The 16,148-nt window shown below is 42.9% G+C and overlaps 1 protein-coding gene across 2 annotated transcripts in view; it reads right to left on the minus strand.

Moving 5' to 3' along the window:
* LTK (leukocyte receptor tyrosine kinase) overlaps window positions 1–16,148 on the minus strand; it is a 108,360-nt gene that overhangs the window by 42,024 nt on the left and 50,188 nt on the right. For both annotated transcript variants that reach the window (XM_054828571.1, XM_054828572.1), the window contains 5 exons: window positions 8,048–8,187; window positions 5,895–6,032; window positions 5,082–5,234; window positions 3,876–3,976; window positions 1,868–2,034 (listed from right to left, as the gene is read on the minus strand). In XM_054828571.1, coding sequence (XP_054684546.1) covers window positions 1,868–2,034; window positions 3,876–3,976; window positions 5,082–5,234; window positions 5,895–6,032; window positions 8,048–8,187 — 699 coding nt within the window. The remainder of the gene's footprint in view (window positions 1–1,867; window positions 2,035–3,875; window positions 3,977–5,081; window positions 5,235–5,894; window positions 6,033–8,047; window positions 8,188–16,148) is intronic.

The raw sequence follows: 16,148 nt of genomic DNA on the forward strand, positions 1-16,148 counted from the left end.
GCCCAAGTGTCTGGGGAGCACAAAGACCAGGGTTTCTTCACTTGAGGCAAAGAGCTGCAACACCTTCCAGCAAAGTATGTGCTGCTTCTGTTTCTGTTATAGGTCAGTGCAGCAAATCACAACTTCTTACTGCTGTCAGTCACTTGGCTAGCTTGGGTAGCACAGGTCTGCTTGCTAGATTGAACAGTTCCAGCCTCACCCACAGTGATTGTCACTGTTGTGCCTCATCAGTTTTAAATTTCTTTGAAAATGGCATACAAAAAGGTTACACGAAGTGAAACAAGATAGAACTACTTGAAACAGATTGTCATAATACATCCACGCATGACCTACCTACTTCTTTTCTTTGTCTAAGTGCTCAACTCTTTTGAACATTACAGTATTTGAATATCAGGGGTTTTTTCATGCAGTGCTGGCTAGTGCTTCCTAAAGCCTCTTGCTGTCCACTCCCTCCTGCCACAGAAGATCAATTTCCCTTCAGAACCGAGGGCTAATGCAGAAATCAGAGGCTTCAGGCAACAAGCATAAGGGACCGTATATCAGAGGAGGCAGAAGGTCTTAAATACCTCTGAAGAGCCCCTAGGACTCTGCTGTGGTTGGGTCTACATGAAAGTGCCTGGGGAAAAGAGCGATTCTGGACAAATTCACTGGTCATACTTTACATATGCAGAACTAAACAGATGCTAATCCACAGGGCTCCAGACTGTGTCAGACAAGAATATTAAATACACTGCCAGCATGCAAACTTATCCTATCCTAAAGGAATAATTCATGGCAAAAGTGCGTATGGTGAACATGTGATAATGCTGAGACCAAAGGTAATGATGAAATTAAACTAGAGAGAAGGTGGAACAACATTGGCTCCCTGAGTTTTACTGCAGCTTGGTTTTGAATTGCTATCACTTCCAGACCCAAATCCCTGAGCCTTTTAAAGATGCAGACAATATTTGAAGTTAAAAGGAATCCCCTCACACCTTCTAATCCATGAAGTTTTGAGACATTGTTTATTTCCAATATTAGGTAGATATTTTTCCATTTATAATATTCACTGTATAGACTTTGAGATTTTGTTTTCTTAAGTGTTATGTGAAACAGACCTTCCTGAGGAAGATGCAAAAAACCAGATTGGAGCTATTTAAAAATTGTTTCTGTCATGCAAAATAACCAGCTGCCAACACCAGGTCCATGGCTTGAGATTGAATGACACTGGGTGAGGGAGGAGAAACACCTGATTAAAAATCGATTGGGCTGAAATTCTTTGAATATTCCATATTTGACTTCATTTGAAAACCAATGTCATGCCGTATTTTGACATCTAAAACTGAAAAATTTAGTGCAAGGCTGATTTGGACAGCGGTCTTTTCCTGAGATTGTTGCATCAGTGTTGTGGCAATGAATGATCTCCAATTGCCTACGCTGCACTGATACAGATCCTAGACTAGACAGTTGTATTGGCCAGACCGTGGTTTTACCACAGCGGGCTTTTTTGTGGGAGTACAAAAGGCAGCAGCTATGCTAATACAGCTGTTTCCCTGCTGGGAGCACTTTGCCCCTCTTGGTATACTGGCTTTCTCAGATTGGTAAAATGTTTCTAGTACGGAGACTTGCTATTCCCAACACCTAATCACTGTTTGAGGCTGCTTCTAAGACACACAGCACGGGCTTGTGCTGAGCTAAGCTGTGTATGTGCATGAAGAGATGCACGAATGACGGAATACTTCCTCAGCAAGCAGAATTGCAGTACTTCTGTAATTTTTTCAGTAGAAATGGCCTTGGAAGAAGGCAAGAATAAAAGTGATGCTTCACAGCAAAGACAGTAACAATTTACTAAATCTCTAGGGATGGACGCTGCCAGTGGAGCTCTTACCGGTTCTGAAGCACTGGCATTGGTAAGGTGATGAGAAACCAGTGGTCGCTCCAGCTCCCTGCTCTTTCCCACATTGGCAAGGCTTTTGGAGCTCCCTTTATCTCTTCCCTGACAGAGAAGGAGACAGTACCGTTGTAGCTGCCAAAAACATGCACTGAGAATTGGACCTGTAATAGAGGAAGAAGAGAAAAAGAATGGTAACCTGTGATAAAAAGGGAAAGGTACTAACTTCTCCCCTCCCTGCGGATCCAAGACACCAAACCTTTGATCCTGGGTCAAACTTTAATCACGCATGCCACTAAGGCCCCCATTGCTTGTGTATAACTCATCACTGCTCCTAGCACAGAATTTTCTTGGTGGAGACCCTGACTGACACTCCTGTTGGGCAGCTGTTCTCCAACCACTAATGACAATATCCATGGCCTCAGACACATCTGGGTGAGAGAGAGCACTGCTTTCCTTGTTATCTCCTTCAGGAACAAAAAGTAGTAAAGCAAAGGAACACAGGCTTAAACTCAAGAAATGCTGTATCGTTAAATGCTTCTACTAGAGGTAGGTTATCACAGAAAAACAATCCTAAACACATTCCTCTTCAGTGTTCTCACTAGCTTAAAGGGCCTGAACCACAGTTTAAGGATTCCTATTGTAACCACCCAGGTTACTGGTTGCACTGATATGGCTCAGTCTATACCCAGGCACTATATAGGGCACAAAAGCACTCCAAGGGGAGAGCTGTCCTGCCCCAAATGCCCTTGAAATGAGGAATCAGGCTGTCTCTAGAGGCAGGAAACCTCAATCCATATACTTGCTCCAAGTCATAGGCACCATCTGGACCATAGTGGGTGAGCAATCTGATCACCAGGCCACAGAATATTTTGAAGCAGGACTCATTCCTCTTTCTTTGGGGCAAGCTCTTCTACTTTGCCACGGACCAAGAGAGAACCGCTATTTCCACCACTGCTTTGAGCGCTCAGCTGCTCTTTGTGTTACGGACAGCACCAGCAGGAAAGGGAGCACACACACCCGTGCTGCAAAGAATAACCACAGGAAGTTCCTTGCTCCTAAAACGTGGGTTCAAATCCTTGCCAGCGGAGGAGAGAATGGGTCCAGATCTTCTGCGACCTGTACACCGTAACTAACGGTTACTGCTGCTTCTCCTCCTGGTTTTGTGAGCCTAGCTCCAAGCACGTTTTATTTTGTTGGAACTACCCAGCAAACTTGACCTGAATTTATAAATAAATATAAATGCTGAAGTTACATTTTTGGCACCTGCACTCTATTTCTTTTGCCAGCTCTAATTAGGAGGCATCAAAGCTTTCTGTTTTCCCCTAGCAGGGCTGGACTCCAGCTCAAACTTGCAGCTTAATTTTCCTAAGTGTTATGAGTGCAATATTATTTAATATTTTTAATTCCAACATCTCATAGTTCCTCTTATTCTTTGTAGGGATTTGGGCTGAAGGTAGGTTACATGATTTTTTCCATGCCACGTTGTCCTCACCTTTTGAAAAATGTGAACAAAAGTTTATTATCTTCATCTATTCCTGGAAAATCTAATGCCTTGCTAACTTCATGGTCCTGTTCTCAGTGAAACTGTTACGTTTTTTTTAACTGCTACAAAAGTATTGCAAAATTTAGGAAGAGAAGTCTCAGCAGCAAATATACTGAATGTCTCCACAGCCCAGAAAGCCTGCACCCTTTCCTACAAGCCAAGGCCACCTCATACAATTCAGGTGCTGGTTCCCCTGCAGAAGAAAGGTCAATACAGCTAGGCTGGGAAGTTTTCCATACCAAGAAGTTGATTTGGGACTCCTGCATTCACTTACTGGGGGTGCACCTCACATCTCCTTTCCAGCGTTCAACAAGTAGCTGCCTAGGTGGTATAGTCAGCTCTTCTGCTTTCCAGTGTTTCGTAGAGTGTGCAGAGGCACAGGAGAATGAACGTATTGTGCAAACAGTGCCTACAGCCTGATGGTTAACTCCACGAAGGTGCTAAGACAGAGTGATATACCTGGTAGTCTTCAGTGGCAATGCTGGCTGGCAAGCTGGTACTGTAAGCCTTGGCCATACCACTTGTCTGATTGCTCTCTGCTCGCAGGTAGAGGAAGTGTCCTGTGAACAGAAAAATGAATCGTAAAAGACAAGACGGCATTTTCCTTTTTTATACTCTCTTGAAATAATTTAACATCATTGTGCTGAAGCACAGCGTAAGAAAGATGACAAGCATGGCTTGGGAGCAAATCTATTAGTGAGGCAGTTAAGCTGGATATAATAAGCACTCTGGTAGATTTCAGCAGCACAAAAGTCAACATCCCAAACCCTTTCCTGGAACACGAGTGCATAAACTCAGACACCACTCAAGTATGTTCCATACAAGGGCTCACACCAATCTACAGTGAGCTCCAGATCAGCCCTAATTCTTATGCCCTTAGCATCAATGACTCTTGCTGAGACAAACACTGGGCTGGAAGAGCTTGTTTGTAGTCTGTGTTCCCAGGGACAGTTTATACAAGCTCTCAAGAGACAAACACAACACTTATAAGGACACTCTTCATTTTGACACGGAACTGTGAGGCAAGACTCATCTGTGCTGAACACTGACTTTCAACCTGAACATGTGAGGGTCTGGCTTCCCTCCTTTTTATTTACCAAGCTGACAGTTCTGGGAATCATCTGACTCTTTTTTATCGTAGCGTTCTACAGCATAGAATGTGTACGATCACTTGGTCGTGGGACATGCTTACATGTGATGCTCTTCCTAACCCACTGGCAGAGTCTGGCAAAGTTTTCAAAAAGATTTGTTTCTACAAGCTGCCTAGTTCTGTTGGGCAATTTTTACTTTATGATGCAGCAGCTATCATGTTGCTGCTGAATGTACTCTGCAATTGCATAGCTCATAAGAGGAAGAAGGAGGGAAGAAGTATATATAAACAAAAGAGAATTAATCTTATAATTTTTTAAGGCGAAGAACAATTCTAGTCTCTGATAGTTTTGAGTTAATTTTATTGCACAATTTTTTTCATATAAAGTTTTGAATCACGTTCAAAAGTTAATTTTAGCTACATTTAAAGTTGTTAGAGATAATACTGATGCTAAAGTTGAAATGGTAACGCTGGCAAAAATTTTAAACCAATTCAAAAAAACTAGATTCAAGGCTATTGTTTATATACATACACACATACACAGAGAGAGTGAGAGAGAACTATGAGGAACCTACCTCCAGTGGCTTGCAAGGTAGACCCTACAAATGAGTCATCTTGAATCATTTCAGTAAAGCCTCGAATAGACCAAGGAGACGCTGCAGTTTCATTCAGCATCCACCCACATGGGCCCTCTTCAAAAGAGCAATGTGAGCCCTCTGGGAGACTGTCTGCAATGGAGAATAAGAAAAAGCAGGAAAACAGGACAAACTTGATTATGGAAGAACACAAACAGCAGCAAAAGTTAAAACTTATTGTGGTTATCTAAGCTATCCAAGTAATGCTACATAGTTTTTCGATGTCAAAATATGAATTGGTCTCATTTGTTTATTTCCAGAGACACCATTAGGAAGCGAACACTTCGCTTCTCTGTCATGATGTGTGAGACGAGCTCTGAACTGGGATCTTGGAGGGACAGATTCATGACCAATCGTATCGGTAGCTGGCACTAGAAAGACGATCAGCACCTTATACTGAAGGGAGGTTTAGACCTTCAGTCCAGAAGGAATTCCTCACTCAGCCGCAGATATGTAAATAAGGTTTTGCCTTTCTCCAAAGTAGTAGCAACTATGAAAGACAGGTCATTGAGCTCCTTACTGCAATATTTAAAAAAACAGACTAAACCAAAAAACCCAAATCCATTTTATCCTATTTAGGATGAATTTTCAAAAAGAATCTTGGTATTCAATTAATGTAAATAGGCTAAATTAATTCAGGAGGCAAAATACTGAATTAATCTAGAGATGTAATCAATTTAACTTATTTTTCATTCCGAATTATTTCTTCTAATGGGATGAAGATTCCCACAAAGTGCCAAGCCACGTACTCACCACACCTCACTCCTTCCTGTTCTTTGGCAGGGCAATCACTGATGAATTCACAGATTTGTAGGTGGCTGACACAACCTCCATGAAGGCAGGGGAAGGTGGAGCCTTTGTCATATACATAAAGATCTTGGTTTTCTTTATCTAAAGGAAAAAAGAGAAAGAAGCCCAGAGATGAGTTGGCAGAACGTGTATGACCCTTCACATGTATCAGCCTTCACGTGTAGGACCTCAGAAAGTGCCCTTTGGCACTCACCTTTGTTTTTTACCATGTCGGTTTCTATCCAGCATGAGATTCCTGCAGATCACCTCAGCTCTCATGGACACCAAATTTATTGCTCCTTTCTCTCATGCACTGTCTTCTGCTGTGTTTGTGCTATCTTTAGATAAAAGCTTTTCTTTTTTATTCTTTTTTTTTTTTTTTCCTTTTACGAAGGACCTTGTAGTTTCCTGCTGTGGCGTGCTCCTCAGTTCTGCACACGTGACTCTGCACCTGCCAGGCAGCTGTGCCACGCTGCGTAACACTCTGCTGCTGGAGGTAGAGATGCTCACTTGGCTCTGCTCCTGACAGACACATTACTATGCTCTGTCGAGTCTCAGGCTTAACTAACGCTCACGGTGCTGACACATTTCTGTGCCAGCCTTGCGGCATCCAGCCTGTGAAGGGAGCTGCATCCCCAGCACGTCAGCTGGCTGTGCAGGAACTTTACTCATGCACCCTAGCTGGTCTAGTCAGCTACACTCTGGGAGCATTTGACTGACTGCACAGGTACCCAGCAGCCAGGCTGAACACAATTTTTAAGTCTGATGTTCCCCAAAAGCATGACTTTTACTGCACCCAGCCTGTCCTGTGGATGTGTGTGTGTGCACGGGTCTGTTATGGACCTGCGGGTTTGCGTAGGTCTCTTCTGGACCTGTTTCCCTTTAGCAGAGCTCTGCACAGAAGTTCCAGTGGGATTGTTACTGCTCTGGAAAACATGCAAAAGTTAGGGAACCAATTCCAGAAGCAAAAATAAAGGACATCGCTGCAGCAATCCAGGTACACAGTCTGAAATAGTATTTCTTCATGGCACTGTGTTGTGCTGGGTACATGCATCAGCTTATCTAGGAACTGTTTGGGAGTGTTTAGCATAGTGCTTCAGGCTGTATGCAGCCCCTCAAAACTCCATGACTGTCAAAAAACCATTGAATTAAAAATATAATAATTGTTAAATTAAAAGATTAATGACTACAATAAAATTAAGTCTCTAATATGATCAAAACCAGTCTCATGATAAATTATAAAACAGCTCTGTTAAACCAGGATTCTCTTTTTACATTTGAAGCTTTGTACATTTACATTTCAAGCTATTTCTACAGTGTCTGCAAAATGGAGGCAATAGCATTATACTAATGCATGAAAACCAGAAAGTGAAGATGATTGTGTCTCCAACCTGCAGGCTGCCTATGCCAACAGACTCTTGTACTTCCAAGAAGTCTAAATGACATTTGCAAGGTTCTGCACGGCTACTGAAGATCATTTGCATGACATTCACAACAGGACTGTAAATGCCAGGTAAAACCAAGGATTTCTGAGCTCAGCACTCAGTACTTTGGAGAAAATAATTACATTCCAATTATTTTCATCATAGACAGAAGTTCTCAGCCAGGCAGTAGCAAACAGACCCCACGGAGTGCAGATTGATGTTGCTTTTCTTATTAGATTTGGAAGATAAAGCCCCGGTATGGAAAAGGCTTTGGTGACACAGGGTGGTCTTTTGTTCTTGATTATTTAAGAAAGAAAAATATTAAATGCTAAAATAATCTAGGCAAAGACTTTTTTTCCATTCCTGTTGCTGGATGCAGCATAAGCCCTGTTGTTTTTTCATAGAAAGATCAAGCAAAGGAAATCTGAAAAGCAGAGAGGATCACTTAAATCAGTTCTATAATTCTGAGCTTCACCCCTGCCTTCAGAGCACATACACGTGCATGCACACACGTAACACAGATGCAAATGTGACCCTTGACAGGTAAGCACTGCCAGAAACCCCAGAGGAGACTCAGTTTTCATTTGTCTCCCATCTGACCGACTCCCTGATCACACATCACTTCTAGTGAGGATGCTGCTCTCTTTTCTGACTGTGTTTGGTTCTTCCAAACCTGACTGTATTGCAACATACCATGAAAGCAGTTCCTGAGTTGCAAGGAGCCCACTGCCAGTACTCCAACCTCTTTTGCTCCACAGTTTGAATACAGCAAGGTGATTTTAAAAGGTCTTTCTATTCGGCCTATCTGGGCCATCATGTATTTCCATTTCATCCTAGAAGACAACAAAGAGCTATCAGACACACAGAGCATGCTAGGATCCATGGAGTCTCTGGCATAAAGATTCTGCACTGTAACAAATAGCATTTACATGAGGAATAGATCGATGAATGTAAACTCCAACATAACAAACAGATCTTAATATAAAACAAGTGATGTTCAGCCTAACAAGCTCATGTTCAGTTATCTTTGCTGCAGATGGTATTGCTAATGATTAAAAGATCCAACCATTCCCAATTATTTTTAAGTTAAAATGGGGCTGAAATTATCATCAATTTTGGACACCACCCCACCCCACCCCCCCATATGTGCCTTCCACATGTATGGTTGTCTGTTTACTCTTGCAAGTAGAGATCAACCAAGCAGTTGCACAAGTCTCTGGATCCCCTCAAGCCAACACTGACATTGTACGTTCTGGAAGTAAATGTCTGACCCTGAATGTTTCTTGGTTGTGTCAAGTGTGAAAACCTTTTTATGTGTGTTCTCTATCTATCTAATCTCCCATCTTAACAAGCTAGACTGCACCCACAAAGCAAGGGGAAGAAGAGAAGCGGTGTACCAGAAACTGCAGATTGCTCTGGTAGTTTACATTTCACCACAGAACAAATGCTATATCCCCTAGACAGCAAAGGTTTCTCAACTGCGCAGCACTTGTGGCAGTTCAGAGAAAGAGAGATGGTCCCAGGCACTCTAATTTTAAAGATGGTTGTTAGGCATCAAAAGCTCGAGAGAGATACCCAATGGGAATTTTCAAAGTACCTCACTCAAATCAGTCTGATGGAAGTCAGGGTATCCAGATGTCATTAAAAAAATCCAGCAGGATTCTTAAAAATCTTTTTATTTTATTTTTATTTTTATAACCTGTCCTTTTACCTCATGTTAACAAGGCTGAAATACAGTTAAAGCTATATGTTATTGTTTTGTAAAGGAGTTGTAGCAAGGATAATGAAAAAGGAATCCTTGCCCTAAGCTCTTTTCTGAAGAGTATCAGACAGAGATAAATTTACTCACACCCTACATGCTGATGATGTTGCTGGGGGCACCCTGGACAAGAGACTCTAGGTCAGTGCCAGTGGGATGATAAGGAGGCCAGGCCACAGTGTTAAGATGTGCTGCTCAGGCTCTGCTCCTAGTATTACTTTTCATTTGGGAAATGCCTTCAGCTGCCATGAAGTGATCATCTAGCCCTTGTCCTGCACGAGAAGCACCTTAGAAGGCATCTCCTGGACAACAAACACGTATCTGCTGGACACAATGCAAAAATCACAGACCACCTATTTTGCAACTTGCAAAAAACCCAAACCAACTTTATTTGTTTATCACCCCCTCCACTTTTGCTTGCCACTGATTAGTTACCCAACTTATTCTTCCCTCCACAAACCAACTATATACCTTTTTCTGGTGAAAGTTTCTTACTATCCCTTGCATGGCATCCCCTCATCTTCCACTTTCACCATTGTATGCACACATAAATACCCATAGATACCCTAAACTCATCTGAAGTTGAGCTCCTCTCATCAAGGTGATCCTATTTCTCCTGTTTCCTGTCCCATCATATCGTATTCAATAGTTCAATATAATTTAATTCAGCTTCAGAAATCTCCAGCCCTGAACCATACCTGCACCCATCTCTACTACCCAATAAAGGAGAAGGACTGCTTTGCTTTCATTTTGTATTACAGTGCAGCTTCAGGAATGTCCATCACCTATAAATATATCTTATAAATACACTTACAAATATATTCCACCTCCCTCCCCGCCACACTGTGGCACAACATCCAAGAGCATTCAGCACTGACCCAGAACTGAATCACTTCTGCTACATGACACAGCTTTGTTCATCACTCCATTGCATCCTGTTGGCCACAAAAATCAATGGGCCTTAATCAAATTGGTTCAATGAGCCACTGAAGGTAAGGACAGTCTTTAAATCTTTTGAATTTACCTATTGAACATACTAGACCTTCCAAGCACTGAGACATAGTTCTAGTACCTCCACCAAGTTACAACCCACTCCCAGCTGAGACATCGCAGTGTTATCACACCCTTGAGCATAGGAACCTGTAGCACACAGCCTCTGATTCACAACCAGTGTTACATTTAGTGGTAGCAACTAAACAGATTACTGCCCCACAGCTGAAAACAATGACTAGTGCAGCTGCTGCACCTTAATCCTACATGGTTTACAAGCCAGACACTGGAACTTGCCATTTATAGCCTGGTATTTAAAAAAAAAAAAAAAAAGAAACTCACTGGTGATGTAAGTCAATAAACCAACCTCTGAAACGTCACAAGAGAAAGACACTGAGAAAGACACACTGTCCATTCTGCCATCTCTGCTGGGAGAACTGTGGCATCTGGTAGAAGAGCAAGACCACTATCTTAAACCACTGCTTGTGTGAACTGGCAGCTCTTCTGAGTCAGAGCCCTAAGGTCCCATGAAACATTCTAGTTCTGCACTGAAATATCTCTAGTACTGAAATTTGATGCCATTTATAACATCACAGGAAAAGCTGGCAAGCATCCAGAGACCATAAAAATGACAAGTAGCTTTGCATCACTCTGAATACTTCTGTGTACGGTGTCTCATAATCATCAAGGTATTCCCCTTCAGAGAAAGACTCCCCCTCAAGATCCAACTGCAGTAAGATTTCTAATGCTGTAAATAATTGCACCTTCTTTGCTTGGTCCCACTATCCAAACAGGGGCCAGTCAGAGCCAATTTAATTTTCTTAATGGAATCAGGAATGAAGCCCATTGTTGTTCTAGCATAAGATGGATCATTGCAGTGGGCTTCCAGATAAGCCAAGCTTGGCAATACCTTTACTACTGATTTTATGTCAAACCAGATCTCAGGTAATGAGGTAATATTACTCTTCTTCTAAATAGAGATGTTAAAATTGATCTTTATGTATGGAAGCGCTATCAGAGTCTGACATAATTTTGAGAACTTTGCATGCATATAAAGTTTGGAATTGCGAACAACCTGATGCTTAAGGAAAGAGAATTCAAGATTCACCCTGCAAACCTGTAATTTCAACTTTTGATTTGTATTTTCAACTTTTAATTTTCATTAGCCTCTCAATCTGCTGCGCAAAAGTTTTTCTCCCCATCCTTACCGATTCTTTTTATGCCATGCCTTTCCATATCCAACAAAGGTAACTGATCATTAATTTTAAGAAAGACTATTTTAATATTAAGAACAACAATTTCTTCATTAAGAGTGAAAAATTCAATAGAGCTGAAAAGGAAAGCTGAAACCTTTTCTGAATTAGGGGGACTCACTGCATGGGTTATTGCACAAGGGTATATATCATAGAATGGTTTGGGTTGGAAGGGACCTTAAAGATCATCTAGTTCCAACCCCCCTGGCGCAGGCAGGGACACCCTCCACTAGACCACGTTGCCCAAAGCCTCATCCAACCTGGCCTTGAACACTTCCAGGGATGGGGCATCCACAACCTCTCTGGGCAACCTGTTCCAGTACCTCACCACCCTCACAGTAAAGAATTTCTTTCTAACATCTAATCTAAATTGACCCTCCTTCAGCTTAAACCCATTACCCCTTGTCCTGTCACTACACTCCCTGATAAACAGTCCCTCACCATCTTTCCTGTAGGACCCTTTCAGGTACTAGTAAGCCGCAATTAGATCTCCCCGGAGCCTTCTTTTCTCCAGGCTGAACAACCCCAGCTCTCTCAGCCTGTCCTCATAGGAGAGGTGGTCCAGCCCTCTGATCAGCTTCATGGCCCTCCTCTGGACTCACTCCAACAGCTCGATGTGTCTCCTGTACTGGGGCCCCCACAGCTGGATGCAGTACTCCAGGTGGGGTCTCACAAGAGCAGAGTAGAGGGGCAGGATCACCTCCCTCGACCTGGTGGTCACACTTCTTTTGATGCAGCCCAGGACACGCTTGGCTTTCTGGGCTGCAAGCGCACACTGCCGGCTCATGTTGAGCTTCTCATCAATCAATACCCCCAAGTCCTTCATCTCGGGGCTGCTTTCAATCCATTCCTCGCCCAGCCTATAGTCGTGCTTGGGATTGTGCCAACCCACATGCAGGACCTTGCACTTGGCCCTGTTGAACTTCATGCGGTTCGCATGGGCCCACCTCTCCAGCCTGTCAAGGTCCCTCTGGATGGCATCCCTTCCCTCCAGCGTGTCGACCACACCACACAGCTTGGTGTCGTCAGCAAACTTGCTGAGGGTGCACTCGATCCCACTGTCCATGTCGCCGACAAAGATGTTAAACAGTGCTGGTTCCAGTACCGACCCCTGAGGAACGCCACTCATCACTGGTCTCCACTTGGACATTGAGCCATTGACCACAACTCTTTGATTGTGACCATCCAGCCAATTCCTTATCCACCGCGTGGTCCATCCATCGAATCCATGTCTCTCCAATTTAGAGAAAAGGATGTCGTGCAGAACAGCGTCAAATGCCTTGCACAAGTCCAGGTAGATGATGTCAGTTGCCCTTCCCTTGTCCACCAACGCTGTAACCCCATCATAGAAGGCCACCAAGTTTGTCAGGCACAATTTGCCCTTAGTGAAGGTGTGTTGGCTGTCACCAATCACCTCCTTATCTTCCATGTGCCTGAGCATAGTCTCCAGGAGGGTCTGCTCCATAATCTTGCCAGACACGGAGGTGAGACTGACTGGCCTGTAGTTCCCTGGGTCTTCCTTTTTACCCTTCTTAAACATGGGGGGTTATGTTCCCCCTCTTCCAGTCGGCGGGAACTTTGCCAGACTGCCAGGACTTCTCCAATATGATGGAGAGTGGCCTGGCCACTTCATCCGCCAGTTCCCTCAAGACCCGCGGATGCAACTCATCAGGTCTCATGGACTTGTGCACCTTCAGCTTCCTTAGATATTCTCAAACCTGATTTTCTCCTACAGTGGGCGGTTCTTCATTCTTCCAGTTCCTGCCTTCTGTGACCTGGGCAGTGTGGCTCAAGCATTTGCCAGTGAAGACTGAGGCAAAGAAGTCATTGAGTACCTCAGCCTTCTCCATATCCTGGGTAACCAGTTCACCCGTTTCATTCCAGAGGGGACCCACATTTTCCCTCGTCCTCCTCTTATCACTAACATACCTATAGAAGCTTTTCTTGTTGTCCCTGACATCCCTGGCCAGACTAATTTCTATCAGGGCTTTGGCTTTCCTAACCTGATCCCTGGCTGCTTGGACAGTTCTTTGCATTTCTCCCAGGCTACCTGCCCTTGCTTCCACCATCTGTAGGCTTCCTTTTTTTGTTTGAGTTTGCCCAGGAGCTCCTTGTTCATCCATGGGGGCCTCTTGGTGTTTTTGCCTGACTTCCTCTTTGTTGGGAAGCATCGCTCCTGAGCTTGGAGGAGGTGACCCTTGAATATTAGCCAGCTGTCTTGAGCCCCTGTTCCTTCCAGAGCTTTGTCCCATGGTATTCTACCAAGCAGATCTCTGAAGAGGCCAAAGTCTGCTCTCCTGAAGTCCAGAGTAGTGAGCTTGCTGTGTGCCCTCCTATATATGTGAAATGCTTCCAGGTTCAATCAGTGAACATACAAATTAGAAGCTTTACATTACTTTTCTACATACAGGAAGTTGTTGCCTGCAAGTCTTCACAAACGTCCAGTTCTAGCCATTGGACTTAAAAGGAAATAGATGAGAGAGTAGAAGACATGCCTACTCCGCTTGCCTTCACCAACCAGTTAGACGGTTCTTATTTGTTCCAGTGTATTTTTGGGTGAAATTTCAACAGAAGCATGAGGGGCAGTAAATCATACTCCCAGATAAGTATTCAAAAATCATAGTCTTATATAACAGCTGGACAGCCTCTCCTTTTCTAGCTGCATTTTTTAATCGAAATGGCTGTGCTCATTGTTGTCAGTACATATTAGGCATTTTCTGAGGACGCTTACCAGACTACTCCCTTTCAAAGGCTTATGTAGTTGGACACCTAATTTATGAAACCCAAATGACCATACGTGTTTCTAGATGTTCAGGTTAGCTATATGGCAATGTTTCCAAGTACGACAGTAGAAGTTAAATAACTTTTGTGGATAAAACCAACCACATTAGTAGAACAGAAGTGTCCAAGATGGTAAGTTTCTACAAGTGTCTCAGAAGCTGGCAGGGCATTTTAGCACCACCACCCCCCTAAAAAAGGGGGAACACAGAAAAAATTAAGCAATAATTGTTTTGCGAGGTTGGCTAACTGAAAACCCATGTGTGCACATGGCCATGAACTTTTTGCTTTTTGACCTACCAAGACTATCATGGCCAGTGCCTTATGTTTCAGAAAGAAAAGAGAACAAAACCAACTTCACTTATTGACCACAGAAAGGGAAAAGATTGCCCCTGCCCCAAGCAATGTTTTTTTTATTTCCACTGAAGTGACAGCACTAAAGAGTTGAAAGAAACTAGCTCCTTACTGAAACAGTTTTGGCTGACAACACTGAAATAATTGTGGTCAACAACAAACACAAGCATGTGAAACCATTCAAAACAAAAGCACACAGGACTCAGAAGAATTTTCAGCTGTGACTGTTTCTGGGTCTGTGTGGTGAAGAGGGAAAAGGTGGGATAAGCAAAATACTAAAAAAGACATTAGATGTTACCTGAACAAGCACCATAACTGTAACCCTGAGAAAGTGAAGACAGCTTTCTAAGCCAAGTGCCAGATGAAGAATGCTTGGACTTGTAAGCAAAACTACAGGCTCTTGATGCTTCAGCTCTACTGAGATAATGCAAAATATATAATATATTTTTTTGTAAATATATAGAATTTCAAACACTTCACTCCCTCAGTGGTTCTTCCTCTAATGGTAGTAACTCAGAACACCCACACCCTATGGGTGTGGTATATAACAATAAATACTGTGACATTGCCCTACTTGTTCAGAGGAAATGGTGTCTGAAGGTCTGTTTCTTTGCTCTTTCATTAAGCTACATGTGTGAAAAAATGAGTGGCAGCTTCAACACTACCAATTTAATGATAAATCTTAGTAGTTAGTGAGGTGGACAGGACAGCAACTTTCTCTCATGCATGACATATATCTAAGCTTTTGGGAACTGTGTAGCTGATGGATCCTGTAGGAAGAAACCTCATCAGGAGAAGATTTCTAGGTCCAGAAAGAGGACAGTTCACTGAAGTGGTCTGGTGCAGCTGGAATTTATGATGAGGTATAGCTTGATCCTGGAATTGAGGGGTGACAGAAGGGACTGAAGCAGGGTTTTCTGGAATGCCTGATTATCTGAAAAGGTGACACCTAGCCTTTTTTCTATATCTAAGTTTCTACTTTGAACTCAAGACAATCCTTTGGTAGTAATTGACAATGGTTAAACTATGTACTAGGCACAGGCATCTATCTCAAGGTCATTTGCTCATTGTCCTGCTTGTTCTGCTCTAAATTGTGTGGCAGTGTTTAGTTAACACAGAAAAGCTTGCAGAACTCCCACTCCTTGTGGAAAGCTCCTGGAAAGCAAGAACACTTCGGAATAGTCTCTCTTCTTAACTCTTAAATAAGATGTTAAAATCTTAATCATGCAGAGAATGTTCATTTCAGACATCACCTGCCTAGTAAGAAGCAGTTCAACCACTGTGTTATAAATAAATTTTGTCCTGCCTGCACACTCAGATTTTTCTGGAATTGTGCAGAGATTTGAAAGACTTTGCCTGTAAGAGGGAGAAAAGGAAGGGTATTGGACCTAACACAGTTCCTAACTCTGTTTTGCCTCTGTTCCTTCCCCTCCTTTCTACCTTGATTTAAAATGGGACTCAGTCACCTTCCATCTTTAAAATCTTAATAGTAAACCCCCGAGCTTACCAGTGCTTCATTTCTCTCACTAAGACAAAGTAATACCTGTGTCTATGCCAACGTCCCATAAAGCTAACTCCATTCCAATAAATCTAAATGCCATCACTTTTAGAGAGATTATAATCTTGTTTTGCAGTGCTCAAATAAGCTGTTAAACAACAT

Source organism: Grus americana, chromosome 5 (assembly GCF_028858705.1).
Source record: "Grus americana isolate bGruAme1 chromosome 5, bGruAme1.mat, whole genome shotgun sequence".
Lineage (NCBI taxonomy): Eukaryota > Metazoa > Chordata > Aves > Gruiformes > Gruidae > Grus > Grus americana.